The sequence below is a fragment of the Miniopterus schreibersii genome (assembly GCF_964146895.1).
Source record: "Miniopterus schreibersii genome assembly, chromosome: 16".
NCBI lineage: Eukaryota > Metazoa > Chordata > Mammalia > Chiroptera > Miniopteridae > Miniopterus > Miniopterus schreibersii.
In genome coordinates this window covers 3,187,172-3,214,524 of record NC_138116.1, presented here as the reverse complement: position 1 = coordinate 3,214,524, position 27,353 = coordinate 3,187,172, and the positions used below count along the sequence as shown (strand labels likewise).

The 27,353-nt window shown below is 48.3% G+C and overlaps 1 protein-coding gene across 3 annotated transcripts; it reads right to left on the bottom strand.

The window, feature by feature from the left end:
- Positions 1 to 1,219: 1,219 nt before the first annotated feature.
- On the bottom strand, positions 1,220 to 26,934 carry SRP68 (signal recognition particle 68). Of its 3 annotated transcripts, XR_014000565.1 has the most exons (18): positions 26,744 to 26,934; positions 25,205 to 25,271; positions 23,194 to 23,307; positions 21,291 to 21,486; positions 21,092 to 21,174; positions 20,708 to 20,817; positions 20,288 to 20,370; positions 19,227 to 19,367; positions 13,231 to 13,329; positions 11,418 to 11,482; positions 10,035 to 10,191; positions 9,163 to 9,257; positions 8,108 to 8,237; positions 6,434 to 6,509; positions 5,977 to 6,029; positions 4,909 to 5,531; positions 4,248 to 4,446; positions 1,220 to 3,201 (listed from the first exon to the last, which is right to left on the bottom strand). XR_014000565.1 is itself a non-coding variant. In XM_081162611.1 (16 exons), exons 1-16 carry the CDS (start codon positions 26,907 to 26,909, stop codon positions 5,304 to 5,306), a joined length of 1,863 nt encoding a protein of 620 aa, XP_081018737.1. In that variant the 5' UTR covers positions 26,910 to 26,934; the 3' UTR covers positions 4,703 to 5,303. The 3 variants fall into 3 exon arrangements, 1 of the variants encoding a protein (XP_081018737.1); XR_014000566.1 differs by having other exon boundaries at positions 1,992 to 4,446; XM_081162611.1 differs by lacking the exons at positions 1,220 to 3,201; positions 4,248 to 4,446 and having other exon boundaries at positions 4,703 to 5,531.
- Between the last annotated feature and the right edge of the window lie 419 nt (positions 26,935 to 27,353).

The following is a 27,353-nucleotide window of genomic DNA, read 5'->3' as shown; positions in this document are numbered from 1 at the left end:
TTACTTTTTTAACGTGGCCACTAGAAAATTTGGAATGACAGACGTGGCTTGCACTTGTGCCTCACGGTACAGTTCTGCCAGACAGCTCCGACCTGGAAGCTGGGCAGGGGCCCCGACTTGCAGCCTTTTGAACCAGGCCTGTCTCCCCCTTTCGAACCAGGCAGGAGGCCCAGGACCTGGCTTCTTGTCCTGCCCCAAGGCCTTCCTCTCGCCTGGCACTTGTTTACTCTGTGGATTGAGAGGTTTGCGATCACTTGATCCCAAGTCTCCCTCCAGCACTGTGCCAACTATGACTTTAAATGGCAGCTTACGTCCCCTGGCCTGGCGCTTCCAGGCGGGCTGACATGGGCTGCTGACAGCTCATGGGGCCTGGGGCTGGAGCAAGAGGGCCGCTCAGAGCTGAGAGCAGCGTAGCTTCCAGCTCCGAGGCTGCCACACACGCACCCATGCAGCTAGGCAACGGGTGGCAGCTCGGATGTTCCAGGGCTTAAGCTACCCACTCTCCCCCCCAGCTCCTGGGCTCCTGCAGGGAAGGGCATTCTCCCTGATGAAGCAGATGGTGGCGATCTCCAGGCCCCCGGGTGCTCCCTGGTCAGGATAAGCTTTGCCATCTCAGGAAATTGCCCTCTGTTTGCACAGAAGCTCTGCCACCAGACCCTGGGAGCCAAGCTGGCTGGCCCACCTCTTGCCCTGCCTTCCCTGGCTTGCTGAGGACTGAAGGTCCCTCCACCAGCTGGGATGAGAGGACAAGGGCTGGTGGGGATGGGAGTTAGGAGATGAGCCTCCTCTGTTGCCAGCTCACCTGTGGGACCAGTGCTGGCACACCCACGTCTCCGGGCCACAGCAGCAGCTTGTGGCACAAGCCATCCCTGAATTCCAGGAGTCCACAGCCCGCCCACTCTCAGCCAGGAACTGCGGGGCCTCTGGGTCTCCCAAGCTGCCCAAGGGCTCTGGGTCCCTCTGCCACCTTGAAGGATGGCTGGCCTTCACAGCTGGCTGTGGGGACCTGCAGCCCTATCAGGAAGTTCGGGTCTGACGGGGGCAGCTGGCTAACCGTGTCCTTGGCAAGGTCAACAGCACACGTGGCAGCGGGAGGGAGCTGCACCGGCTCTGCGGAAGAGCAGAGGCTAAATCACACTGAGCCCCGCTCCTGGTTTGGGAAGAAAAGGTTTATAAGATGAACAAGCAGGCGGGGGGGAAACTAATAACAGTCTTCACAGACTGATTCCTAATTAGTCTTTATTGCCAGGAAATTGGGCAGCACGCAAGGGCAGCTCACGTGACTCAACCTGCTGCCCTAATGACGTTGCTTAGACCGAGCGGGACTCGGCTCTGGGAGGACCGAAGAGAAAGGCAGAGAAGGGCTCAGAGCAGGGGGAGGCCCGCGGGGCCCACTCACCGGACCCTGGGCTCACTGCGGGAACCTCCTCACTGCAGGGCCGGGGTGAGGAAGAGGGGACACTTCTAGACGCAGCCCAGCTGGGCGGGGCTCCCCCCATGGGCCCCAGGTCAGAGCCTGGACAGGGCTCAGGTGAAGGGATGCCTGCCCCCTCTCCCCCAGACCAGACAGCACTAGCTAATGTGACCGGTTTCAGGGACCCGGCTCCCTGCCGTCAGAACAGCCTCCTGCCTGAAGATCCCCGGGGACAGTTCAGCCTCATGGAGGATGTGGCTCTTTGCCAGGTGGCGAGGGGTCATTCAAACATAGCCTGAGCGTGAGGACACATAGCTGCAGTTCACGGAGGTGAACAAAACCACCTGCTAAAAACGGGGACCAGAGAAGCAAGGCCCCGCTTCCGGTGCAGTTACCATCCCCTGGGTGGGTGCCGCCGACCGGCCGAGGGAGGAAGCAGGGCCGCTGCCTTGGGGGTCTCTGCGGCCTCTAACGGGGCTGCCCAGGCGGTCCCAGCCCTGCCCCCAAAGCAAGAGCAAAACCAAAAGCACACCTAGGTCCCTTAAACTGTGAGACAAGATTCCCACAAGTATTCCATCCGTATTAGTCATTTGAGATTATATTTTCTTTTAACTTGTACCAACTGCTAACACAGCTAGTTAACACCTCCAGTGTTACTGCGCCAGGCAGGGAGGCGGACCCCTGCAGCTAGGGGCTGTGTCCCACCTCGCCCCCCTCCCACGCGCACCATGTCCTGACATCCAACACACCAACAGGCTGGATTCTTCCCGTTGCTGTTGTCAGGATGTGGGCAGTTTCCAATTTATCTTTGCTTTGGAACAGTGATAAATTTTACAGCCAAGTCTGGTTTCCATCTCCTCTGTAGCAACAAGTGTCTTCAAAACAAAAAATTAGAACCAACACATATTTTTGCTATCTTTGGACATTTTCCTAGACCTCTGAAGGTTCCAAGCTTTCCGAGGCCGAGACAGCAGCGCACTGTTTAGAATTCGGTGACCAGTTAGCTCTGCGTGTAGTGAATGAGGCTGAGCGTAGGAAGAGCGGGCTCTGCAGTGAGGAGCGAGGGGCAGAGCGCAGCCCCACTTTCGAGTCCCTGGAGTCGGCTTCCTCTCCGAGAACGGCGAGGCCATTCCCTCAGCTTCGGGAGCAAAGACCGACGGTGGTCCAGGGCCATTTCGGGTGGACAGGCACACTGCCTTCCTTCCCAGGCTGTCACCTCACGGCCACAGTGAAGGGCTTAGGCTGCCAGCAGGTGAAGGAGATGGAACCAAGCCCAGTAGTGTTTCATTTCAAGCAGGGAGTCCAGAACCCTCGCTTGGCTTAATGTAAAACCAGAGACAGTACATCAAAACAACGCATATGAAAAGGGTAAAAACATCCAGTTCCAGCTGCCCACGCTCCTTATTATAAACAGAACCAACAGGGTTAAAGGCAAACTTGGCCAAATTGTGTCTTTTCAACCCCATGCTGAGCGTTACCTCGATAACTAAAGTCAGCTTTTTGCTTCTAATATTTCTGCAGATCAAGACCATCACCCCCAGCAGGTACAAAAACAAAAATCATTAACACAGCAGCCCATATGATGTCTTAAAAAGACAAACAGAACTGAGCTTTCCTCCTCCTCTCGGTCTGGGGAGAGAGAAGACCCTCACAGGATCCAACTTGCTGGCCGTCCAGCCTATCCTGGGCGGGGGACTCGAGCCCGAACAGCAGGAAAGATCCCTGGAAACAAAGCGGTGTCCACATCCACTCCTTACACCTGCACACCTCACTGTGTCACCTGCTCCCTGGGAAGGAAGAATCATGTGAGCTCTGCTGTTTCACTCCTGAATCCATTGGCCCAGGGCCTGACTTGAAACCTGTTCTCAGAGGTGAAAGCAGCTTCCTGGGCCTGAGGACAGGATGGGATCCTGCTTTTGGCACTCTGTCCCCCACCACAACCCCTGTTTAATGTCCAGGGACCCAATGTGAAGGGATGTGCGAGCCGACAGGAGACCTCGGCCCTGCCAGCCCTGTCCTCTTATGTAAACATGTACTTGTAACACCAAACATGTCCTGTCCCAGCCTCACTGGCTGACCACAGCCACACTAGTCAGGGCAGCCAGCAGGGATGCCAGGAGGAGGGAAATTTCTAGTGTGGTCATGAGAAAGAAAAAGCTTAGGAGAGTAGTGATGAGAATAACTGATGCCCGCACTCTAAACCGGAGGTGCTGGAAGGGCCATGAGCAAGACAAAGGGACATCTTCCCAGATGACTGGAGCTTCTCCAGCCCTGGTCCAACCCCCACAGTGCCACAGACGCCGGCACAGGTAGGCGGGAGGACTGCCAGCATAGTGGGGCCTTGCACTGGGTTCCTGGCACTGAAGGACAATCCTGGCTGTGGCTTTGGCCAAGGTCAGCTCGAGGTGGCGAGGGAGATGGGACCTGGACTGCAGCCCTGGTGCTGTTGAGTGCACTGGGGAGCTGGAGGAGGGCAAGGGAAGGGTGAAATCCCCAACCTCCCTCAGACCCTTAGGCCCCAAGCCTTCGGACCAAAACCCAAGACAACCTAAGATCTGCTATATTTTGAGAGAGGGAGGGTAACCCTACATTGTGTGGCCGAGACCATGAAACTTCCCAATTAAAAAAAAAAATCAGCTCTTTGACCCAATGCAAGCCCCAGGGGAGGAGAGATCACGCCTGTGAGCATTGCGAGAGTCCTTGACAACATTCCATTCTGACTGTCCCATTCGTCTTCCCACCGCACTCCTCTGGCTTCTGGTGCTCTCGCTGCAATGCACTGGGAGGCAAACCCCACGTGCCCACAGTGGGCTTCCATCTCGTACGCTCTGACCTTGAACCGTTCAACCTCCTCCTCAAGCTGCTCGTCGGCACCATGTCTGAACCACACTGACGCCAACATTTCCCGTGGGGGGTTTTCCTTCCTATGGGATGTTTCCATTTCCAAAGGGATTCAGGTTTCAGGTGCATCTCATGCGTCAATCACTTTATTCCTTGCTTTCTCACATTGCTTTTGTGACTTATTAGTGATGCTATAATAGAAATAAAAGAGTGACTAAAGAAATGAGGTAACGAAAGAAACTGATTAAAATACAATAGCAACTAAAAGTTATTCTGGGAACTCTGTAGAACAGTGCCTCCCTCCAACACTCTCATCTGGCGTCAAACCCGCCCTGCCAGGAAGTCAGGATACACCTGCTGTGACAGGTGACAGGGTGTGCAACATGTCCCCCAAGGAGAGCCCTGGGACTGGATGTGCGGGAGGGCATGTAAAAAATGGGCAGAGTCTCCAATGTCTTTGCCTTTTAATATAAGATTTGTTCTCGTCATTTCTGAGAGTAACACATTTCTTCTAAAAATAGAGCTCTTTGCTTGTTCTGAAACTTCTTAACTTTCACTCGGAGGCGAAGGGGATAAGGCTGACTGTCATTCTGGGGCGACGCTGCCAACGCATCCTAGTCATGGACAAACTTCGAGGGATTCTGGATACTCACAGCGAGGAGTTCGTTTCCAATCCACGGTACCGAAGAAATGGGACAAAACGTCCCAAACCCCTCGCCGTGCCTGGTGTGAACCTCCTCCCTGAACACATTACTGAGCAAGGATATCAGTCACAGCTCACATGGGACCAGATGGCAGTGGCCCTCCCCCAGGAGCAGGGGACAGAGGGACCTGCACACACACACCAGAAGACAATAGGGCTCCCACCCTTCCAGCACATGGTTAGGGATGTAAGTGCACAAACACACAAGACATGGACACAGGGCTGAGGACATCGCACCCGCCCCGGGCCAACTCGGACCTGGATTTAATATCACGGAACTTGCTGGGGTTTTCGCACAATACAGACTGAGTCAGAACCTCCCCCCTGCCCCCAGGAAGAGCCTGGTTAGCTCCTGAATCCAAAGATTCCCTTGATGTAGCCAGTGAGGCCGCTCTTGGTCTTCTGCTCTAGCTTGTCCTCCAGGGGTGGGAAAGCCACGTGGTTGAGGGCCAGGTCGAAGAACAAAGGCTTGCAGGGGATGGGCTGGAATCCAGGGGGGAAGTGCACGAGGCTGGCCTGCTTGGTGACAAGGGAGGGGTCCAGGCAGAATGTCTCAAACCGTTCAACCAGAGGCTAGAAATCGAGTCACAGGGAGGGAACAGGGTTAACCACAGACCAGCGGTGGGGCCTCACTCCATGTGGAGCGCCCAGTTCAGGGCCAGTATGTGCGACCTATCCCCCCAAATCTCCCGTGAGAGAGTGCTACCATGGCCCACTTTATAGCTGAGGTTGAGAAAGGGGTAGGCTGGGATTAGGGTACATACAGGCCTGCCAGATGCCCAAGTAGGAGCTCCCAGCCAGGGGTGCTACTCTGCACAGCAAGTCCCCAACCTTATTTGGGACCATCCAGATGACACATGATGAGCCTTATACAGGCAGCTTCCAGGTTTTTGAGTAAAAGAAGGGAGGGAGTAGGATATGTCCTTAAGATTGAGGGTCCTTTCTACCAAGGAGCAACCGTTCCTAATGAGTTGGGAATCCTACATTTTACTCCTTGGAAGCCCCAGCCCAGACTTACCTTACTGTCCTTGACTTGGGAGGCAGTCTCTGTTTGGTGGGAGTCACTTGCATCTGAAAGTGTCACAGGGATTCAGTAAGGACAAGGGCTTAGGAAACTAGATCACAAGTGACATCTATCACACATGTAGGCTCTAATCCCAAGAGCAGAAGAGGTCAACCCATGGGAGAGTCAGCCCTCTCCCCGCTGGGCCCAAGCTCTGCTGAGAAGCCGTGCAGAGCAGACGGTAAAGCCCAGACCGGTGCCGGCTAGGGAGATACAACTAGGGAGAAGGGACGGTATAATAGTTTCCCTAAATTCTTCCACACAATTTGATGCCTTAATGCGGCAGAAGTAATGGTGGGAAAATAAGAATCTTACAGATTAACCAAAGCAACCTCATTCAATCTTCAAAGATCAGTGTGGGGCGGGAGAGGAGGATCGGCAGGGAAGGGGCTGTGGGGAACGGCAGGCTCACCCAGGATGGCCGCCGCCTGCAGAGAGCACTTCTCCGACCTCACTTGCGTGATGAGCTCTTGCACATCGGGCAGGTCCTGCAAGGATTCAGAAACCACACACTCGTGAGCTGGGGCAGCCAGAGGCACAAACCAACCTGAGTCAGGGGACTCCACTGTATTTTCATGGGATTTTTTGACTTTTAAACACTTCTATTAAAAACACACCAGCCTGTTGCAAATGGGAAAAGCTAAGCCATGGATTAAGTAATAATGCCTGGAAATAATGCGACTAATGATAGTATTAACAAATAACTGTATCATACCCTAAATGCATTCTGTGCCAGGCATGTCCTGAGTGGTTTACTCAATTGCTAATTCCACCTTCATGAGGATCCTGAAGAAGATTGTGCCCATTTTATAGGTAAGACTGAAGCACAGAGAGGCCAAATAATGTGCCTGGTTGCATTCCCAGGGGCTGCAAAGCTGGGCCGTCACCCCAGGGCGTCTGGCTCGAGTACGAGGCCATTTTCTTGTCTCCATCTCTTACTTGACAATATTCAAGAGTGATCTGATGAGGTCTGGGTCCTGCTGAATCCCTCAGGCCTCTATGCCGAACATTAGGGAGGATGGGTGTTTGTAAAACATCTCCCTCCTCAGGAGCCATCGCACTGGTTTGCCTCCACATCCCGATGACACCCACTGTGACGCTGCTGCCACACTGGGCACCCCTCCCTCTGCCCAGACCATCAGTCCTTCCTAGCTGCCTGCCTTTGCTGCAGGACCTCTTCCTGCGTTTGTGTTCACAGACGGGCTCCAGCACGCAGGTCTGTGGCTGTGACAAAACCACAAGTTCTCTGAAGGCAGAAACCAAGTTTCTACCCCCACCCCTGCCTGGTGCTGCTCTGAACAAACAGCCTGAGTCTACGTTAACATAGTGCTATTATTTTAAACCTCAGCTCATTCTTCTAAACAGTCTCTACTCATAAAACATACATGGGCTCCTTGGACCAGCGCTGCTTGAAGAATCTGCATCACCGCAGCCGCCTGAGAGCTTACAGAGCCAGCTATCCCTCCACAAGTCAAGTAACCACACCACCCGCACTCATATTAGCGCACGATGACAGCACCCAATCGCCCCCAGATCTTGCTAAAATGCACATTTCCACTCAGAGGCCTGGGTGGGCCTGGGAGTCAGCATTCCCAGCAAACACCCAGGCTGCTTGCTGGCCCAGGCAGCCTATGGGGAACAGCTTCAGCACTGGTCCTCATTTGGCTGCACATGAGAACCACTGAGGGGCTTTAAAAACCCCAGTGCTCATCCCAGACCCCACCCCAGTTAGAACCAGAATCTCTGGGTACGACCAAGATACCCATTTTTTTCCCCCCAAAGGCAGCAAATCAAGATAAACCTGGTGTGTGGGGACAGGAGATGGATGTGAATCCATTTTTAAAAAATCTTCCCAGGCAATTTCAACGTGTAGGGGGCTTAAGAACAGCACTTCAGGAGTATCACCCAGAGGAATGGCTCTCCTCAGAACCTGAGTCCCCCTCAGACCCAAACGCTGCCGTGAGCACACAACCTGTAGCTGCTTCCAGGCACTCAGGGACACGCCCTAGGCCACGCTGACCAGGGGACCAGCCTGAGGAGTGGCAGCCCCCACAGCCTCCCTGGGCCACTTCTCCCAGCCACTCACCTTGAGGCTGTCCCTGAAGGCCCCGGACCCTGCGCTCACTTCATTTGCGTATTTCAGGACTCGGTCATATAGGACAAGGGCTTCGCTCCACTTCTTCACCAACACGTAGGACTGAGCAATAAAAAAGCACCTGGGGGGCAGGAAAAAAGCCAGAATTCTAGAGCAACAGTTCCCCAAGCGCAAGGCTTCCTTGGAAGTTTAGACTAAATTTAAAAAATTTTACTTGATTTTAGAGAGTTGTCATCCCACTTATTCACGCACTCAGTGGCTGATTCTTGTATGTGCCCTGACGGATTGAACCCGAAACCTTGGAGTTTTGGGATGACACACTAATCAACTGCGCTACCCAGCCAGGGCTAACTTTTAGATTTGGAAACAGGTTTCTTAACCTCAGGGTCACGGCTTGGGACTATTCTCAATGCGCAGGTCTGCTGGGCTAAGCTGCTCTCTTCCCCACAATCGGAGGTGACAGTGAAGGTCCAAAATAAATGCCACCCAGCACCACCCACACATCAGTCAATCGTTCATCTCTGCTCATCTTTCAAAAACCAAATCCCAAACCCTCCTAATGGAAACCAGTCCACTGGGATCAGCAAAGTCGGAGGGCTGCCAGCCTAACAGGACAGAAGGGTCCCCAGGGGCCAGAAGGGCAATGTGGCCAAGATGGGCACCCTGGGGAGTCAGAGTGCTGGGGTGTGAAGGCCAAAATAATAAGGGCTCCAGTTGGCCACTCCGTCCAGACCCCCTCTTGCTCCACAGCCCACATCCCAGTAAAAACATGAGTCGTTTAAAAACCGAGAAGCCAGCTTTCTCTAGCTTCTGCTCCGGTTCAGCCCTGGCTCTGCTGTGGACCCTTCCAGCACTGTTCCTTTTCCACGGGGAGGAAGCAGAGAGGAGGGAGAAGACACTTAACGGGTGTGCTGTCCGGCTCCAGCCTACCCAGGAGCAAAGGAGGGGCACTGGGAACTGCAGCCCCAACCTGAGACTTCCCTCGAACACCCTGGGCCGCTCCCTGACCGTGGGCAAGGTAACCAGAGCCGCGCCCGCCCGCGCACCTGTAGGCCTTGTACACCAGGGCCCGGAGGCCCGTCTCCTTCTGGAAGGCGCTGTCCTCCTCCAGGCCGGGGAGCTGGAGCAGTTCTGCCAGGTTCTGCGCAAGACGCAAAAAGGGAGCCCATGAGGGGCGGCTCAGACCGGGTAAGAACAACGAGGTGAGAGCACAGCCCGGGCTGAGATGGAAGGGGCGTCACACCTGTCACCTCCGCCACCTGTGACGCTGAGAGCCTACTTGTCCTTTCCGCTCAGCCCACACCTTACCCCTTCCAGAGACTTCTTGGAGCAATGTAGCCAGAGGGGATGGCTCAGGCTCTGCACTTGCATTTCAGACTCTACCCTTCCATTTATTTCAGGCTTGCCTGCTCGTCTGGCATCTACATGGATGCCTGTGTGTGAATGTGTCCCACAGTCTTGCTCACGGGACACTGTGACCTTGGTCTCAGGATGCGCCACAGCATGTGGGTGAGGCCCACACGCAGACAAAGTGCTCTGTGAAACCTGTGGGCTCATTAGTCTCTGCACATCAACACATTAAGTATAAGGGTCACAGCCCTGGCCAGGTGGCTCCAGTTGGTTGGAGCATTGTCCCATGCACCAAAAGGTGGCAGGTTCAAACCCCAGTTGGAGCGCATGTGGGAAGTAGCCGATCAATGTTTCTCATATCAATGTTTCTCCCCCCAATCCAAATCAATTTAAAAAAAGAATAAAATAAACGGATAATAAATATTGGGGTCACAGACTACTGAAATGGTACAAGGACAAGACACTAACAGCTGCTGGTTGTCACCACCCTTTCACTATGAAAAGCAAAGTCACTTGGTGCCCAACTCATGCACAGGCCAAGCGCCTGCTTGCCAGGCCTCAGGGGCACCTGCAGAATGATGTCGTAGAGCCGGATCAGGTCCTGGGGCCGGGCAGAGCGCTTGCTGTCATCCTCAGGCTGCGGCTGCAGCAGGGCCTTCTGCAGACCTTTAGCCATGTTCTTGTTGCGCTTGATCGCTGTCGACAGCTTGATGTAAGTCAGGTAGCTGGAATGTAGCACATGTCAGCTCAGGTTATGCTCAGGAAGCTGACATTCTGAGAAGAGCACAGGACCACAAGTTGAGACTGACCTAGGGGAAGCGTGGGGGTGAGGGCATGTCACATGGCAGAGCCATTTAGCCTGGTCTTCAAGCTCATGGGGCCCTCAGTTCTGGCTGTTCAGCGGCAAATATGTAGGAGACCAGTATGAGACTTTGGATGTAGCCTGAATTATAACCTGTTTCTTTTTTTAAGAAGTGCAGAGCTACTAATCCCAGAGGTAGTCCTTAAGATGATCCATGGATAGCAAGCTTGTTCCTTGAACAAGGACTAGTTCACGGCCTGGCCCACACTCACACTACAAGGATGACATGCTCACATGACAGCTGCCCCTCTCAAATTTTAATTTCTCAGACACATGGAGAACCGAATCTGACGAAAAATGGACTTCTCCCAACTGATTTTATTTCTCCCCAAAAAGTTCCAAAAATTGTAGCTCTTCCTTCCTCCTTTCTTCTGTGAAACAAATGATCCACTTTTTAAAAAAATTAAACTTGACAAGATGATGCAGAAATGTACACAAAAAGGCAAAGGGACAGAAGCAGTCAGATATGCCTGAGGAAAAAGCTGGTGGGGGGAACTTGCTCTACCAGATCCGAGACTGCTTATAAATTACAGTAAAGCAGGTTCAGCGTAAGTGCAGACATCCATCAGCGGAGGAGAGGAGCCCACAGGAGCATGCTGGGAAAAATGAATGGAGGTGCGCCTCACAGGGCCAGCTCTGCAGGTTGGCACGGAGGCCAGAGCCGTGGATAAACTGTATGAACAATCCAGCACTTCACGGGGAAAGTGAAGCAGATCCTTACCCCTCAAACATAAACTTCAGATGGAATTAAACTTGAGTTTGAACTTAAACGTGAGAGGGACAGTGTCAAACACTCAGAAGAGGGGAGGGTGACCAGAGCGGCTAGGCCTGGAGAAGCAGGAGTCAAGCGGGTGCTTCAGAGCCGCTGGATCTATTCCAGTTCTTACGCTGCGTACAACTTTAAATTGTGTAGAGCTCAGGACCCCAAATGCGGTGCACATGCTCTTACAGGTAAAACGTGTAGATACATTACTATCACTTATTATATATTAAATTATATAGTAAAACATACACGAAGCTTATATATACTCCTTTGTTCCAATGATGTACTACATAATACTTAAAAAGTAAAAAAATCACAGCCCTTACCTGTGTAGGTACTGAAGATTAGAGACCTTCCCCAACTCCCCGTCTAGGGTGAAATCCCTCTGTTTCTGCAGAAGCAAAAAGGTAAACAACTGATCTTATCCTCGGCTCTGACCTCCTCATTCGGTGGTGCAGTCCCCACAGTGCCCCGGAAGGGGTCCCCAAACACCAGAGATCTATCGGACATGTTCTACAGCAGGGTCCCACAGTTGCCACTGGCATCTGAAAACTGGACTTGAGGAAGGTAAGGGAATTCAGAGTAATGGCCGGTAAGTCTGCTTCCTGTGTGCAGCTCCCCGTAGCCAGGTCCACAGCACTAGCTGCAGACATTCCGCAGTCCATGGCTCCCCTTAGGGTGTGGCCTTCAACCCCAGTTGGACCCTCTGTGCCATCAGTTCCTGCCTTTTGTGGTTGGTTGAGTGATAACCCCCGAACATGTCCAATCTCAACTCTGGAACCTGTGAAGAGGTTCTCTTACGTGGCAAAGAGCCCTTGAAGATGTGATAGTTAAGGATCTTTGCTTGGCTTAGAATATCCAATGCAGTCACAGGCTCCTTATAAGCAGGAGGCAGGAGTCAGTGAGATAGTGACTGAGGCCAAGGTCAGAAAAGAGAGAAGCTATGCCGCTGGCTTTGAAGATGGAGGAAGGGACCATGAGCCAAGGAATGCAGGTGGCTTCTAGAAGCAGAAAATGCATTCTCTGGAATACCAGAAATGAATTCTCCCCTAGTGTCCCTCGAGCTTCCAGGAATGCAGCCCTGAGAACCCATTTAGACTCCAATCTCCAGAACTGTTAAGAAAATAAAGTTGTGTTGTCTGCAGCCACTAAGTGTGCAGTGCTGTTACAGCAGCGCCAGGGCACGGATACACCTTGGTATCACCCTATCCACCCTGCTCTGCGGGGTATCGGCATCCCTCGACTGCTTGGAATTCAAGGTGAATGATGGAGGCTGGCGCTCTGCCTGTACCTGTTAAGTGGATGAAGGGAAGTGTAACGTACAAAAACATCTTAAAGGGAAAGGGAGACAGGTGACTGTAGCCTAACCAATATTTATTAGACATTTTATACCCAATATACCGTGGCAGATACTGGAGAAAATGTATCATTGCTTTTAACATGCTTATAATCTTGAGGGGAAGAACTCAAAATAAAACAATACAAAAAATGTTAAAAGGCAATTCTTGATTAACTATCAAACAAAACCTTTGGCTGTAGGTACGAAATATGTGGAAAATGGAGAGATCTCTGTGGCCTAGGATGGTGAGGGCAGGCTTCTGAGACAGTGAGCTATGACCTGGACCCTACGAAACAGGTGCAGCCTGCCTGGGAGAAGAGGTAAGCCGGGAGTGAGAAAGGAAAGGAGAGTGTAAGGAGACAAGGTGGGAGAGGCGTGTGAAGGACGGTGAGCACACCAGCGCGAGGCAGAAACGACAAAGGGAGAGTACGCAGGGGTTTTGGTAACAGGGAAGAAAGAGGCAAAAATGGCTGTAAGGTTTCCCAGATGACAATGAGCCACAGCGATTTTATTAGAAAAAGGGAGCCCTGGAGAAGTCTACCTGGAGAGATGAATTTGAGACCAGAAGCTTAACAGGTAATACAGGAAACCACTAGGAGAAACAGGACAGAAAGAGAATTCCTCAACTTGATAGAGCCCAGAGGCTTTCGTTGCTTATTAGCCAAGCACCACACCCCAAAACAACAGTGGCTAAGAGCCACTGCACTCAGCCCACCGGGGCCCCACCTGGGAATGAGCCACGAAGAGCAAGGAGGACCTCCGCCCAGAGCAAGAGGCAGCGGCTCAGCTGCTGGTCCTACCTGATCCGGCTTGAGCTCCTCCCGAACAGCCTGGATGGCGTCCCGACACTCGCTGAGCATGGATTCGAACAGACGCTCCTTGGTTTCCTCACTCTCAGCCTAAACAAAGGCAGAACGAGTGAAGGTTTCCCCTTGAGGAAGCCACAGTATTCAGATGGGAGGGGGGTGTAACAGCGCTGATTCCAAGTACACACCAGCAAAAAGTGTCCCAAGTCAGAGAGCATTTCAATTGTTACTATTCCACACCATATAAGACTTTTCTTACAGTCCTGTTCATTATTCATATGGAAACGGGAATTTTATATATAAGTAAAGTGAATGTACTGAAAAAGTATCTGCATAACATCTGAAACTATGTGCCAGGCAACAGATGCTTTGAATTGTTTCCTATTCCAGAACTTTCTACTACTTTCCTCCAACATTCCACCTGTGCTCAGGACCTGACCCTGGCATCCTGAAGGGGCCTTACAGATGAGATTTGAGCACTGCTACTTCACACTGAAGCACGCCAGAGGTTTCTTTTTCCTTCTCCCTCCAGAACAAACTGTCTTAAACTCCACTGTGTGCCAGCAGAATTATCCCTACAAATGTAAGCCAACAGACTTGCTGACACTGGGTTTCTTTTAGGTCCAAGCAAGTGGGTAACATTACTAATCAATAACCAATCAGAAATACATCTCTCTTCCATATCATACGAGTTCTCTTCATCACCGAAAGTCTGCACCCAGATATTCCACATGGCTCTGCTGAGAACATTCTTAGGGCAGACAGGCTGACAAGTACTCAAAGACAGTCTTTGCACAAGCACAGGGCGTCACCCCTCTGCTGGCCAGCTGGGAAAAGGGAAAGGTGATTCATTAACTGAATGAATACCTGCCATACCACATTACTGTTCTAAAGAATCCGACTGAGCAGGTGGGAACGGACGAGAGGCAGAGAGGAGGTGAACTTGTGTTACTGGTAGACCCACTGTGACATGAAAACATCCATTCCATTATTATGTTTGACTTTCCACAGAAACTAACATCCAATCATATCTCTTGACATTCAATTGACCTCTCAGAAAGTGCGAAAGAAAACCCAGGACTGCCCACGCCTTTAGGGGGTAGTTGGCAGGGGTTTAAAGAAAGATCTTTTCTTCTCTTAAGAACTCTTATGTTTGTCCTAGTTTTCAGTATGGAAAAAAAAGCCCTTGTGAATTACCCAACATAAATCAAACACACTTTTCTATTTATAAGCCACGCGATTCCCCGGTTGTTCCCTAACTCAGGAACAAATCAGGACATGGTCACTCTATGAGTCTATAAAGGCCAACTCGGCCACCATCAACTCACTGAAACCTAGAGCCGCGCTGTCCGTGAAACTGTCCGCAATGACCACATGCGCTGTCAATATGACAGGTGTTAGCTCCATTTGATCACTGAGCACTGTTAAGTTTTCATGAATTTAAACTTAGACATTTGTGTTCAAGTGGCTGCTGTACTGGACAGTGCAGCTCTGGAGAAACACACTTTCCACAAATACAAACCACTGTTAAGCACTTCAGTTACAAGATTCTGTATAATCTTTTAATCAAACTTGCTGGCCAGTTTTCAAAGTAAAAAGCCTGTGGAACAGGGCAGACATATAATAGTTTAATTGGAGTAAGATTTGTGAATAGACTTGGCACCAACCACACTCAGAACAGAGCCGCATCCTCAGAAGGCAGGGTGAACTCCTGCTCCAGTCTGATACCTGCAATCCAGCAATTACGCCAACACCCTTTTAAAGATGGGCGAGGTTCGAGGTTGGGGCAATGGGTGTGTAAGTAAGAAAAGGGTAAACTTTATTTTACCAGCTACACAGGATCTGTCTCCTTTCCTGCAGGGAGGGTCAAATAAGAAAATGAAAATACTGCTAAACCTCTTCACTGCCATGTGTCCCCTTCACTCCCTTTGATGAGGACCCCTCTGCATCGAGGTGCTGAGCAAAGCTAAACTCCCACTGTGTCCACAACACTCTAGTTCCATGGGGAATTCTACAGGAGACTGAAACCACAATGAAGGAAAAGTCTATCTGAGGGAGGACATCCGTCAGTTGTGCACAGTGACTCAGGGACCACTAATCTCTGGGCTAGGCAAATGTCTCCAACATTTTGCTATTTACACTTTTATTCTATAAACCTATGGTGGAGGCTAAGATAATCCTGAAAGGACAAAGGAACAAGAAATAGCTCTCTACACATCTAGCGGGATTCCTCAAAATCCACACGCAGACCCCACAGGTCTGCCACTGAACCAGCAGAAGGTGCTCCAAACACACGTGGCAAACTCCCTGCATAAGAGCCGTGGCCCCCCCGTCCTTTTCCCCAGGTGTACCTAACACACAGAGGAACCTCAGGCCCAGAAGGGATGTGTCACTCATTAGTCCTAATGCAGATATTCCAGATCAATTTTATAAAACTTCAAACATCCCAGGATGCAGCCTGAGGCCACCTCTCCTGGCTCACTGATACAGAGGAAAACTGGCTACTGTATGTCCTGAACTAGAGACGCCCCCTGCACTAAAGACAGACTTCCCAGGCTGTTTTCACTTGTCTACAAATGTTGCTGGAAGGAGGTGCTATGACTAAGAGATGACCAAGGCAAGTCTGACCACACCCACAGAAGCACCAAGGATGGGCACCAAGCTTCACCTGGCCCACGGAGGTCTAGAAACACGATGGGTATCTGGAAAAGGGTGATACATACCTCACTTAAGAACAGATTTTTTTTAAAAACAGAAGGATAAATGGTCTCCTTTCCACTCAAACATTAACATATTAACCACAACTTGGTAAGAATCATCCAATCTTCAGATATTTTAAACCCTGCCCTCCCCTCCCCATAGAGCTGCCTCACAATGCAACCACAGTGACAATTCGGGGGACCAAGTATAAATAAAGCAAAATAGAAATAAATTATAAAGTAAGACAATACTAAAGACATGAAGATTTAAAGCCTGGCTGAAGAGACTCAGGATTTTGCAATTGGATTTTGGCAGCTGATTCACTCTCAGCTCCAGTCTTTTCAGTCCAATGTTTTAGCTCCCTGAATTATTTCTTCCTTCCATGCTTTTCAGTAAACTAGTTTCAGTATTTAAAGTCATAAAAACCTCAACAAGCAAGCAGTAAACTGGGACTACCACCAAATTCTTGCATCCCAGCTCCTAGAGGGTGGCAAATACCCGTATCAGGTAGGTTAGGAGACACCGAAATGAAGAGCCCTTCTCTCTAAGACATAGCTCTTGGTTTCCAGGGCAGAAAACTCGGCACAATGAGAACTGGCAAGGAGGGTAAGGTCCACGTTCGAGCAGCCGGATCGTATGACAGTGGCACCAAGGGGCAACTGGTTCTTCTTGGGGTTAATCTCAAATGGCTAAAGGGTATTTTCCATATTTAATAACCTACGAGTCATTCAATTCAATAGACTGTTAATCAACTAGATTTGACACCTAAGGATTTAATTAACTTTGACACTGTACTTATTTTATTTACCAGCTGGATTTGGTATATGTGTGATAGAGGACATGTGGCACTAAACTGTTTTTAACGTTAAAACCCTACCAGGATTCCCTGGGACTAATACACATTTTGTTTAATCTACTCTTTTATATCTACCACATTATTTAAAGATCTCTGACACTCAGAAGTGACCCTAACACTGTAACATTGTTAAAAACCAGAGATAATTGCCCTGGCTGGTTTGGTTCAGCGGTTAGAGTGTCAGCTCATGGACTGAGGGTCCCAGGTTTGATTCTGGCCAAGGGCACGTCCCTGGGTTGCAGGCTCGATCCCCAGCCCTGGTCAGGGCATGTGCGGGAGGCAACCCATCCATGTGTCTCTCTCACATCACTGTCTCTCTCGCTCTCACTCTCTCCCTTCCACTGTCTCTGAAAAGCAATGGAAAAAATATCCTCGGGTGAGGATTGGGGGAAAACCCCGAGATAACTGTATCCACCACCACTAGGAAGTCAACCAAGCACTTAACAGGAGGCAGCACGACCTACCCCGCAAGCAGCGAAACAATACAGACTATGAACATTTCTTTATTCCTCACCCAAGGAGGGAGGATACTTTCCCCACTGCTTTCAGGGAGACACAGATGTGAGAGACACACATCAAGTGGCTGTCTCCTGCAGGCTCCCCGACAGGGGTGGGAATCAAACCTGCAGCCCAGGTAGGTGTCCTTGAACGGGAATCCGACCTGCGCCCCTCCAGTGCATGGGCCGATGCACTAACCACTGCACACACCGGTCAGGGCTTACACAGACTCTATTTAATAACATAAACATGCAGCTGAAAACTAGGGGGACACAGAACGAGCAGCAGTTGTGTTTAGATATAAAATTTTAATAAAGACAGGATACAAAATTAGAACGCAGTATAACTCCAACAAGTAAAAAACACACAATATCTCGTGAATACAAGAAAGACTAAAAGGCAATTCCCTGGTTTCCTTTGTAGCACAATGCACTATTGACCAAAGTAAACGGAAAGTGAGTTTATGTTTTCTAACCTTTAAGCGGAATAACTTTTAAAACTTAATAAATGTTAGCTTTTCTTGTCCTTTATCTGATACATGTCTGTGGCCATCCTACGGTGCTCCCACTGAATCTGCCCTGTGGGCCCCCCATTCTAGCCAGAATTCCTGCCTCGTTGTCACTGATGGCAGTTCTTCCAGCATGTATGACGTTAAAACAAAGTAACTACCCTGATCACATAATCTAAATGACTGTTGCAACCAGAGCCCTAGTCCAGAAGATACTGCCGCACTCTAGTGCAATGAAATGCTCTCACTGTTTCCCAATCTCTTAGTTTAAGGGGGCGGAAAGCTTCCTGGCATTGTTCTAGTCCTGTCCTTTACGCAAATAAAGGTGAAATGAGAAGGGCGACATGCGACACAGACAGAGGCACAGGTAGTTCCACTGCTGAAAGCTGTCCTCAAACCAAAGCAGCTATTTCGGAACAAGTCACTGACAAGTTTGGAGGCTTAAAACAACTTATCAGCACAACTAACAAAGTACCCCGTATGCAAATTACTCAGGCCAACAGTTTACCATGGAGTCTCAGGAGAGAAACACTACTGGTCCTCGGTGAGGTTGTGGACATGCTAAACAGCCTGGCTTTTTTAAAAGACGCTCTGCCTCCCATGGAGGAGGAGCTCTACGAGTGCCTTAATCACTGAGTCCTTTGTACAAACCAAAAGCACCAGGATCTTATCTTTTGAAACTCACTTGGTTGTTCACACCCACAAACAGGCAACAATTATGTCAGTAAGCAGCTCTGCATGAATATTATATATCTACTGCACATCAAACAAGATATTCTGGCTTAGCTAGGCTCTCCTTAAAAGGCCCAGGAACAAGAGGCTGCCCCTTTAGGGCTAGAAGGATAGGACAAGAGGTCAGAGAGACTAGAGAGACATTACAGTGAAGCTGCTGCACCACCTGCTGGGCCAAAAGTTACCCCTTACCTTAAGCCAACTTCTTACTGCTCCCACTGTTATGTTGATGACTATCGCTGTCAATTTCTTTGCCCTTTAAACATAACATCTTCTCTATCAACTCAGCTTTTAAAAAAATTTTATTCAAGAGGCTGCATCTTGAGGCTGTTAACAAATTCCCAGCAGCATTAAGATAAATTTTTGTTTTGTGAAAATGAATACTGACAAAATACTTTTTTCTTTTTTTTTTTTAAATATATCTTTATTGATTTCAGAGAGAGGAAAGGAGAGAGAGAGTTAGAAACATCAATGATGAGAGTCATTGATCAGCTGCCTCCTGCATGCCCCTGACTGGGGATCGAGCCCGCAACCTGGGCAGGTGCCCTGACCGGGAATCAAACCCTGATCGCCTGGATCCTAGGTCGATGCTCAACTGCTGAGCCACACCCGGCCAGGCCAAAATACTACTTCTTAAACACATACTCACACTTCTTCAGACAGACACAGAAGAGCGAATAGGCACTTCCTCCTCACCTGAGCAATGGCTGCCTCGTTATCAGCCAATCCCAATAGAAAGATCCTCACTTTGTCGATCTTGACCGGGACTGTCCTCCCTCTCCATTCCACTTCACTCATGGTAGCTGCCTGCTTGGCTCGCGTCTGAGTGATCAATGCCTGGAAAGCAGTTTCAGAGTTAAAGCTTTCACTGACGGATATGAGTGACCAAGGTGAAATAAACAGAAATTAGTATTTCTCTCCTTCTAAAACCAACATATTATACCTTATAGAGTATATACAAATTTATTTAAATTCCTCCTTGGTATAATGTATCTTGGCTTACAGAATCCCAAATTTTAAAAGGACAAAACAGAAAGTTAGAAAGGCCATCACCAAGTTCTGGTAAGGGTGGGAGAAGAAAGCATCTCTGTATATACCACAGGCAGAAACGTAAATTAGTAGAAACTTGAAGTATTTGTCAGTATGTATCAAAAGCTTCCAAAACATTCAATTCCATTTTAGGAACTTATCCTAAGGAAATAACTAAGAATGTGTACAAAAACTGGGAACACAGATATTTACGGTAATCCTGTTTAGCACTTAGTAACAGTGAAGCGGTGAAATAAAACACACTTCAGAGGCGTACCACACGGCCAACAAAAGACGACGTGGAAATGTGTTTATTGAAGGGGAAAAACCACATGTGACATTATATTTTAAAAGAATGTTACTAAACTGTATACTGAGATCCCATTTTTAAAAAACATGTCTTTATCCCTACACACACAGAAGTCTGCAAGATTTTCTTCACAGTATTCGAAGTGGCTTCCTCTGGGTGGTAACCTATATGATTCTATTTCCCCCCATCTTTTGTATTGCCTACTTTTTCTATGAGCCTATATTGCTTAGAAAATAAATGAAACATCATGAAAATGTTGCATACTTAAAAATATTAAATGAAAAAACTTTACTAAAAACATACAGATACAAATATGCACCTATTAATAGTAATTACATTGGGTGATGGGATTATGGACTCCTTTTTCTGGACTTTTTAAAAAAAAAGATTTTTCACAAGAATGCACATACTAGATTACCTCCAATTTCTCAGCCAGAAGACCCTCGGTGCCCCCAGACCTCAGTCTCATCTGCATGAGTTCACTGATAGCTGACTGGTCCCCTGAGAACGAGAGAGAGTAGAAAATGCTAAAGGGTCTGGTCTGGTCTGTTCTCTCCAAAACCACTAGGGTCACCTCCCACGTGAAGGAGGTTCACCCCCGAAGTGAAGGAACTCCCCTTCCACGAGCAGGTACAGTGACTCCCAGTCCTTGTACGAAGCTCATGGGGCACAGAAGATGGAAGGGCAGAAACGAAAGCAAAGGCACTGCCTTCTGCGATTTGAGCAGAGCTGACTCTGACAGTTCTACTTTTTCATCAACCAAAAGCCACGTCAAAAATGGATGAGAGACATAAAGTCCAGGCTCTCTGAGACGGACCGCCGGCCACCCTGTGCTCACCAATGTTATATGCACAGTAGCGGATGTTGGGTGAGATCTCCTCCACACGCTGGTTGTACAGCACGGCCTGCTCTTCCGTGAAAGCGCTGGCAAGCTTCTCGTAGATAGTTCTGCAAGGAAAAAAACACCAGCCTTCACAGCAGCCTTATTTTAAGAAAACAAACTCACAAGGAACACGGTGGCTAAAAACAAAACATGGCACTTTGAGGCCCTTCTACCAACTACCGGAACTGGCGCGGTCTGAGGATGAAAGAGAACAGCCAACATTTGCAAAGGGAAGAGAACAAGACACTGTACTGACTTTCACAGAAACGACCACCAGCTGGAAGGAACGTGACTGTCTAGAACCAAAACTGGCCACAGCCTTTGGATCGGAGAACTTACTTGCATTTGTTAAAAGCCTCAATGGCAGCTTTCCATTCCTGATGCTCAAACCGCAGCATTCCTGAGAGGTAGGCTGTGTAAGCCTGGAGGGCGATGGGGGAGAAAAAGAAACCTAAGAAACTGTTCTGTTTCACTGTATTATTTTAAAGTCACATCTCTAATCTCCACAGTAAAACAAGGCCGAGGTTAGGACACTAACCTGAGCCTCTAACTTGGTCTGGGCGTCCACCCGGTTGCTCTCACACAAGCGCTCCAATTCCTCTGCATGCTTCACGGCTTTGCGCAGGCGAGATAACAAGTGGAACCGTTTTCGGGGTTCAGTGTTAGCTTCCTGTTTGAGCTGCATGGCATAGCTCCAGGCTCTTTCAGCATCCATCAGAACCAGAAGCAAATATCTACACCAGAGACAAGAGCAAGTGAGCTGAAGAGTAAAGGCCAGGAGCATCAGACTCAGGCATTCTCCAAGGCACAACCTGCAGCCTCTCAACTTCTCTCTACGTGCTCCCTGGCCCACCTCCTGACTACTCTTCCCACAGCATCAGCCAGGACCCCAAACCAGCATCTCTGATCCTGCCTCAGGCGCCACCTCAGGTTTCTAACCAACCTTCACGTATCTCATTGAAAAGCCTGCTCCCACCTCAACGGCAAACCTAGACTGACTTCTCCCAAATTTTAGTAAATAGAGGCCTCACCTTTGAATCCACACCTCCTTCATCCCAACCCAGTTAGAAACCAAGGCCTTAGGAGGCAGTACATTGAGGTGGTTAAGAAAAAGCCTCTAGAGTCTGGGCTGGAATCTCAGTGCCATCACTCACTAGCTGGGTGACTCTGGGCAAAGTACTAAGCCTTCTATGCCTGACTCTCCCTGCAGTACACATGTAAAACACTTAGACCAGAGCCTGGCACTTGCTAAATGCTGAATAAATTAGCTACTTTATTATTACTGCAGTGAATCTTTGTTTAAACTACTGCCTGATTCATCTTCCTTAAACGTCAACTTAGTCTTCTCTCTTCAAATAAAGGTTCTCGCTATTGAAGAGACCCTTCCAAGCTCAACCACATCAGATCTACTCAATACATCCTGCCCATCCCATCAGTATCTGTGCTCTAGTTTTCTGACTGTCTCCACACACCACGCTCCCAGCCTCCTCGCTGCCTGAGCAGAAGCTAACTGTCCAGAGCAGGACAGTTCCTGAGCACCTGACACAGAACGTTCTTTCCTCTCACAAATCCTTCATGGTCCAACCTCCTCCAGGCAGACTTCCTGGCTCCCTGTTAAGAATCCCCAAGCTAATCTCTCCCTTCCAAGACTTCAGAATTCTTAAGAGTCAATGACGCACAGTACAGTAGTTTTGCTGTCTTTCAGTGTTTCCTGTTTTGTACTTGACCAACATCTCTGAACAAGATCACAGTCAATGAGGTTCAAGAACTATGCCTCCTAAACTCTTCTACATCCAATACGGGGTATAGCTCAGTTCTGGCCACATATTAGACCAGGGGACGGCAAACTTTCTTTGTAAAGGGCCCAGTAGTAAATATTTTAGACTATGTAAGCGATATGGTCTCTGTCACAATTATTCTGTTATTGTAGCACAAAGCAGCTGTAAACAATACTAGACAAATGGTGTGGCTATGTTCCAATAAAATAGTATTTACAAAACAGGTGGCAGAAGGACCAATTTGGCCCACAGGTCGAAGTCTGAGGAACTGACCTAGATCTTCAATACATGTTGCCTGACAGACTACTTCATCAGCAAATATGAAGCACAGGTGCGTTCAGCTCTGAAACACAGGACTCTTCTGTAAAATTTACACATGGCCCAATGTCACCTAAGATATACTGACTGAAGTAAGCACTCAGACACTGAAATCTGCTGGTTAGATTTTAATCACTGACTTTAACATTTACCACTCCACCACAGTTCTTGAACCTCTATGAGCCTCAGTTTCCTAACATAGCAATAGTACAAATGCCCACTCCACAGAGCTGCTAAAAAATCACGAGACAATTAAAGAGTCTGGCACAATATCTGGCACACTGTAATTGTTCAATAAATGCATTAGCAAAAAGTACTCAGCACCTAGCACTAAGCAGTCACTACCTGTTATCAGTCAGAAGATCTTCAGTTACTTTTTTCCCCGTGAATTTGTGTCTGTTCCCCATCTTGAAGTTGAGTGTTTTCCGGAGACGTCTTTGTCTCCGGGAACAGTAGCCCCTGTAAGAAACCACAAACAACAATCCTTCAGCCAGGCTGAGAGTACTTTCAATGGTCAGCTCTACAATAAGGTAAGATCAAGGGTTTAACATGTTCTACTTATGGTGACTACAGACACCACATATCATCTTGCAAACAATCACTGAACTAAACCATGCAGGGCAGTTGGACTGGCATCACAAAAAACACGAAGACACAAAGGACACAGTACCCATTCCCAAAGAACCCATACTCTAGTTGCGGAGGATCATGCAGATAAAATGGCAACCAAGAAAACAAAGCATGTGTCAAATTGAATCTAAAGGACAATATTAACCATTCTCTTCTTGTTAACACTTTCACTGGAAAGTCATGGGTTTTAAAAGAATGAGCAGGAACCTCTTATGCCAAGCCTCCCTCTGCTCATGTAGCTCTTTATTCTTACTTTTATTATAGTATAGAGCATTATAATTAAATTCTTACATGTCTGCTTCACTAATATAAACTCCTTTAGTGCAAAGATGATTTTATTTTCAAATTTCTTAGCACAGTGCCTAACATATAGATGCTTGGTAAAAGTATTTTGACTAAACTAGTGTAAAAATACATATAAAATTTTACCAACCCTTAATCAAATAATATAGCATATAATTTAAAATACAGAATAATATTTTAATGATACTTTAGCATCTTAGTCCTAAAGCTACCAGGGTATAGCTTATTAAAAAGAAAAATAAGTATGTCTTAATCTATAAACTAGATCTGTTCCCTCCATTCATAACTTTTGCTTTAATTATCACTTATCCTTTTACATAAAATCAAATGGAACACTCATACATTATGGGGAGAAATATAAATTGGTAAGAATTTTCTGGCAATATGGATACATTTATCATGATCCTTAAAAATGTCCATACTCCCTAAACCAAGTCTATTTCTATACTATTCTATACTCAAGAAATAATCAGAAATACAAAGAGGTTTGAACAGAGATCCATGGGAACAAAAGTTTTAAACCCACAAAACTGACTGTCATATACATAACCAACTCTGGGAAAAAGGTAAATAAATTATGGTGTGCATATACACTGGGTATTAGTAAGAACCATGTGTGGCCCGGCTGGGCATGGCTCAGCAGTTGAGCGACGGCCTAGGATCCAGGAGATCACGGTTCGATTCCTGGTCAGGGCACATGTTGGGTTGCAGGCTCGATCCCCATTTGGGGGCATGCAGGAGGCAGCCAATCAATGACTCTCTCATCATTGATGTTTCTCTCTCTCTCTCCCCCTCTTCCTTCCTCTCTCTGAAATCAATAAAGATATATTAAAAAAAAAAAAAAGAAGAGTCATGTGTGTAAAACATTTTTATAGGCAGGGAGAAATACATACAATATAATATTTAGCAAAAACGTGGGATACAAAGTTGTAGTACATACAATATGAGCAAGTTTATGAAAAAGTGCATAGAAAAAGACTAGAAAACCAAAAATACTATTTGGTAGGCACACATATACAAATGTATTTATGTATTTAAAGACATTAAAATAACTGGAAGGTACATATTGATGTCAACTTTATATTATGTATATTTTACCACCAAAAATCCAATTAAAATGCAATAATGAATAAAATAACTAGAAAACCAGAAATGATCACCATTAGCTGCTTATTAATTTCAGCAGAAGCTTCCAACGTATCTGCAACACTGTGAGGCAAAATGGATAAAAGGCTGGCTCCTTGTGTTCATTATAAAACTTTAAATTTGAAAATTAAGTATCTTTTGAGGACTCAATGTAAGTTCAGAGTTAGACTTTCTAGGTATACTTTCTGATATCACAGAGTAAATAGGACATTAACAAAGGCAAACTAAGTCTGAAAATTCCACAGTGGCTTGCACATATCTTGCACATGATACTAACCTGTACCTCTGAAAATCTCCATGCCGTAAGCCATGCTGCTGCTGCGATTCCTTAATAATCTGAAGAACTAGAGCCAAGATTCAGGAAAGCTTACAATGGCAAGAACCCAAATAAATCAAAACATGTCCCCGTTAGTCTATATTTGTATCAAACCACAGCACATTAAACATTTCTGAAATACTTAGCACATTCACTAGTGACACCTCTTGTAATCATTTTCAATAGCTGTCTTGTGAGAGGACAGGACTAAGCACATAGAAAAGCTGACTGCCTTAACTATTACTACTTTCAAACTTAAAAAGGAGGCCATAACTAGCTATTATTACCGAAACCCAAGAGCTTAAATAAAGCTGCTGGACTCTAAACGCTGACGGTAACTGGGGAGGTTCCCACACATTTACACCTGGACCCAGTAATGTACTCATTCAAGCAGATTCCAGCTATAAATGACGTGTATTACTCTTCTATTTGCATAACTCCTACTTCTGCCAAATCTAACTTTCCTTAACAGCTGTGATGCTGCATGAGCCTACAGTGAGCACATGCCAACCAAACTAGGCCACCGTTTGCATTAAAATATTAAAGTTTTCCTTTTAAAAGAAAAAGCCTTGACCAAACTCTCCTTTTAAGAATCTTAAAATATTTTATGACGTACCTAACTTTAGAAAGTCCAATCACCTTTTAGCTACATTTAGAAGACAACTTTAGTTTTCTTTTAAAGTTTCCTCAATACTTCTCTACGGCTGTATTTTAAAATACTGAAAACAAAAAGGACCATTTCAATACGGAGATATAAGGTCCGTCGTAACACCAAAGCATCCTAACACCTACTTGGAAATACACCACCAGTTCAAGTAAAACTCCAACCCCTTGAAAAGTTATTTCGGAAACTCAGCTACATTTTCTCCACTTGTCATTTCATTTCAAAAACCCACGAACGAGTGTCATCTGCCCTCAGTGGTGATTACACGCTGATGTAAACTAGAAATCAACTTCTCCAGCTCGTCTGGACAACTCTCAACACGATAGAACGCCTACAGATCTACGAAGACAGCGACACACAAGTGATGCTGTGTGATCTGCATTCAAAAGGGGCAACAAGCTTTTCCTCCGAGCAACTTCTGCCTTCACTTGCAGAACATCCAGCTGTGATTTTTACCACCCATTCCCCGACGGCTGTCAGACAAAAGTATTACGCCAAAACGTCAAGACCGACCGACTGCAGTTTCCTCTCCCCGGTTTAGCAGCTGAAGGTGCCCTGGCCAGAGTGTCAACCCCACCACCAGCCCACCAACTGGGCCAACTGCGGACAAAGTGCAGAAATCTGCCCGACATCCCGGGGCCGCCTGAAAGAAAAGGGCGGTCCCCAGCCTGGAGGGAGAAAGAGATGCGAGGAAAGACCGCTCGAAATACAGACCCAGGAACTCGGAGTGACAAACAGCAAGGGCTAGAGAAGCGACAAGCCCGGGCCTCTCCCGCCCCCGGCCCGCCAGATCGACACGTAGTCATCCCAAGTTAGGCCCCATTACTCCAGGATACTCTCCAAACTCAGGCTGTCCCCGAATTCTTTGTTTCCTTTCGATCCGGCCGAAGGTCGTTCGTTTTCCTTATTCTCCTCTCCTCCGGCACCGCGTCCGCCGCCGCTGCCTCCGCCGCTGCCACCGCCGCCGCCGCCGCCTCCGGGAACCTGTTTCTCAGCAGCCATCTTGCCCCAGAGCCGCAGAGCAGGACGGGATAGAGGAGGCGTGGCGACGGCGCGGGAGAGAGCGGGGCCTGCCGGCGGGCTGACGGGATAGCGGCGGACTCCGCCGCCCTCGGCCCTGCCCGCAGGCGGCGGCCACTTGTTGCAAAGCGCCGGCGCCTGGGGCCGGGATTCCCAGACCTGAGTTGCGGGGGAGGGGCTGAGGGCTTGCGGGCGCTGGCGGGCATCACTGCCTTTGACGTTTCTCGGGTACAGTCCCACCTCCCGTCCGCCGAGGGCGGAGGATCCGGGGATGGAACCCCACCTCCTGCATCCTTGCAAAGAGGATCCTGCTCACGCCGCGCGCACAGGGGCCGGGGGCGGACGGCTCAGGACTTCGGCTTTCAGGATGTCTACCTCCCCGAGGACTCCAGAGATGGGGTGCCCACCAACAGGAAGAAGCACCCC

Coding starts and splice junctions, on each gene's coding strand:
- SRP68 (XM_081162611.1), bottom strand. CDS start 26,909: ATGGCTGCTGAGAAACAGGTTCCCGGAGGCGGCGGCGGCGGCGGTGGC. Junction 10,192..11,417: donor AATCTTCAGTACCTACACAG/GTAAGGGCTGTG, acceptor GCTACATTCCAG/CTACCTGACTTACATCAAGC. Junction 6,030..6,433: donor GCAGGCGGCGGCCATCCTGG/GTGAGCCTGCCG, acceptor TGACACTTTCAG/ATGCAAGTGACTCCCACCAA.